Genomic DNA, 3,580 nt, shown 5'->3' on the forward strand with positions numbered 1-3,580 from the left:
TATTTCTCCCTTTTTTTTTAAATACTTTTTATTATGGGAAAGTATGAGGAGCCAATGAAATATTTGTATAATATGTACAATGGAAATTTAGGGAGTATTAGAGATATAATCATTAGTGTTATCTTTTCCCATCAGCTGAAGCTTTTAGGATGAGTAGTATCATGACATGGTATTAGAACTTTAGATCCGAAAGGTCAACAGTTCGATCCTTGGTGAACCTGAAAATCAGCCCATTGTACACATTGTATAAATAGGCCATTGTCTTCCTAGCTGGACTCTTTTATTATATATAATATATAAAAATATTTATTTTTGTTATTTTCAAAATTTAAATTCAAGACTTATTAGTTAAATTATAAGAAATTTACCATCTCAGTTATTTTTACACACATTTAATAGATAAAAAAGTGAATCAATAAATATGTTTACACACATTGATATTACTAGAAATTCAAAGGTACTGATAATATGTTTTGGGAATGTATGCAGATAATGGCATATGTAACAGTTTCAGCAGTGGCGGGTGCAGGGCAATCAGCAGTGTTTGCAAAGGAGGGGCAGCAAGAACTGCAATGGATGAAAGTATGCAACATGTATGAGAAATTCTGCAACCAAGTGGGAGAAGGAGTGGCTAGTGCTGTTGTAGCTTGCATCAGCATGGTGCTCCTCTCTTGCATTTCTTCTTTCACTCTCTTCCGTTTGTATGGTCCTAACAAAACCAAATCTGCTGCTTGGTAATAATAATGCATTACTCTGCAACTAAGAAGTAACCTAGCTAGCTACCTCTGTTTTGGACCATTACAATAGTTATTTATGTAATTTAGGAAACAAAAATGTTTTTTTTTTCTCTTGTGTACGCCTCTTTGAATATTTTTCATTTTTTGGTATACTATCAAAAGATTAAAAATGTACAAAAGAGATGTACACAATCTTAGTGCATGTAACATTCTACTTTTTTAAGACATGGTTCTTTTTGTGTATATGTATGGATCTAGTTGTGGTGAATGATGTTGTTATTTGATAATATGAAAGGATATTTTACTGATCAAGGGCTTAATTATTTATGCCATTTAAGTTGAAAGTTGTTGACTTCTTTGTTATGTGCGTGGAAGGTTAATAATCAAGAGACATGATTCTGAATTAGAATATATGTGATAGATGCTAGTTTAAGTAATTTTGATATTTTGTTCTAAAATATCAATGGAGCATATATGTCTATGATCAATACATAGCTACTCATGCCAATCTCCACTTTTTAACACTCAAAGTTCTTATTTGCTTTCTACTTTTTTTTCTTTCATCACTTTTATTATTTTGCCAGAGTATTAATAAATTAAAGGATTTTAGAGGAAAAAAAAAATCTTAATCAAAGGAAAGAAGAAAAGTAAGAAAACCAAATTTTGTGGTGAATGTTATTAATGTGCACAATTTGTAAATGACATGGCATATAATTTGCGGGTATCTAAATCCGGATGAGTTAGCGAATGATGCTAGCACACAAGGACTTGTTTCAAATTTTCTGACTCATTTCAAATTTTCAAGGAAGTTTTAAGCAAGAAATGTATTAAATAGCTAAATAGCAAGTGTGAGCAGTTTAAAGTTTAGTCTCACGTTAAAAAACTGGTAAGAAGAAGTAAGAAATATCAAATTCGGTTCGATTCGGTCGGTTTGACCAAAAACCTGCTCACCCGGTTACTTGGCCAGGCCAAAGCCACTCGTTGGACCGCTCATGTTTCAGACCCGGACCGGATAATTTTTTTTTGGGGATAAAAATGGAAACGACGTCGTTCGAAGCCAACCCCAAGCCCAAATGCCCTAATTCTGCAGTGCAGTGATCACCCACGACCAAGCCTCAACGTCTCTCTTCTCTAGGGTCTCTTTCGCGCCACTCTCTCCCTCAAGCTTTCTCACCTCTCTCACGCCACTCTTGTCTCCGGTGTCTCACTTCTCTGGCAGTCATCGTTTCAGACTCAAGCTCGTCACGCTGTGTCCTCACCGTCTCAAGCTCAGTCGCCGCCGTTCTGCGCTCGCTTCGACGGCGGCAGAATCAGACGGAACTAGCATCTGGTCCCTCGGGTGGTGGTCATTGTCGTCTTCTTGCTTCCGCCGTCAGTTCAGTTGGTCAGCTTCCTTCCTTCGCCGTCAGTTGGTCCGTGGCAGGTGCTGAGGTGAGCTTCCTTCGGCCCTGTTATTTCTTTTTCAATTTTAATTGCTGTATATCATCACTACACCTCGATTTTGTTGCTGAAAGTTGAATTTGTTGATGAAATAATGATATAGTTTTTTTTTTTTTTTGTTGCTGTAAATCATATTTGTAGGTAAAGTTTTTGTTGCTGAAAATTATCCTAGTTGATTTGTTGTTGAAAATTATGAATGAGCTGAATTTGTTGCTGAATATATTGCTCAGCAAATTTTTTCGTTGCTGGAAAACATGTTGAATTGATGAAGCATTTTATTGTGACAGATGAGTATGATAGAATACCTATCTTTTATTGCTTTTAAATTGTTGCTCTAAGTTCAATTTGTTGCTGAATATCACTTAACTAAATCTTTTATTGTTGTAATTCTTTTATTTCTTTTGTCCCTGCATTCCCCTCTTCTATCTTTTTCAATTTTTCCTTTTCCCTTGTCCTTGTCAATTTGTTGTTGTAAATCATTACTGAACCATCTTTTGTTGCTGTGAATTTGTTGCTGTATTGAGCTAAATTTATTGTTGCTGTTGAGTTTAATTTGTTGCTGTAAATCATCTTTTGAACTATATTTTTTGTTGCTGAAAATCATGGGTGAGTTGAATTTGTTGTTGAAAATCGTCACCAAGATGAATTTATTACTGTAAGAATAGATAGTTTCTGTGTAGAGACTCATAGTCTTAGTCTTAGCCTTTAATTGTAATAATAAGAGTTGATTTAATATTGAGTATTGACAATTACATAGGCAATATTGGACTATTTGTATAATGTGGGTATTTGATGGATTGATTTATAAATTAGTTGCATTTATGTTTTTGATTAGTTTGTTAATCATTAATTTCCTGAGTGTGTTATGTTTTGCTTTCTTTTTTATTTAAATTAAAAAAGTATTTTGTATTAGTGACTTATGTTTATATAGTTAGTTATGTGACTTATATATACAAGTTGATACTTAATTATTATTATGTTTGTAAAGAATTCATTTTAACTTTTTTTATAATTTTATATTTTTATTTAATTATGACTAGATCAACTGGGTGGTGAATCAGTGACCCACCGATTGAATTAGTGATCCGGTGATCCAGTCGTATGACCGAATAAATTACCGGTTCGATTTTGATAACCAATGATAAAAAGTTTATAAGATGAGAGATCTATTAATTAACACTTTAAAATTTTGAATTGAATGTAGTGTCTTTTTATTTTATGTTCTCTCACTTGATTTTTTGTCAAAGTCTTTTCAGTGGTCTTTTCAGTGGTCGAGATAATTTCATTTGTACAATTTCTATTTTATATTTTTTATTGTATAAAAGAATTATTTATTTCACTTATTTTTTATCAATTATTTTAATACTAAACATAAAAATAAAAGCCGTTAAAAAATTATACAA

The 3,580-nt window shown here is 32.7% G+C and overlaps 2 protein-coding genes across 2 annotated transcripts in view; both read left to right on the top strand.

Moving 5' to 3' along the window:
* Positions 1-1,045, top strand: part of LOC107638709 (CASP-like protein 2B1) — a 3,794-nt gene extending 2,749 nt beyond the window's left edge. Inside the window, exon 3 of the mRNA XM_016342071.2 lies at positions 490-1,045. Within this exon, the coding sequence (XP_016197557.1) occupies positions 490-738 (249 nt within the window). The 3' untranslated portion in view covers positions 739-1,045. The remainder of the gene's footprint in view (positions 1-489) is intronic.
* LOC107638711 (protein NAR1) overlaps positions 1,791-3,580 on the top strand; it is a 7,280-nt gene continuing 5,490 nt past the window's right edge. Inside the window, exon 1 of the mRNA XM_016342072.2 lies at positions 1,791-2,168. The gene's annotated coding sequence lies outside the window, so the exon portion shown is untranslated. The remainder of the gene's footprint in view (positions 2,169-3,580) is intronic.

The sequence above is a fragment of the Arachis ipaensis genome, chromosome B04 (assembly GCF_000816755.2).
Source record: "Arachis ipaensis cultivar K30076 chromosome B04, Araip1.1, whole genome shotgun sequence".
NCBI lineage: Eukaryota > Viridiplantae > Streptophyta > Magnoliopsida > Fabales > Fabaceae > Arachis > Arachis ipaensis.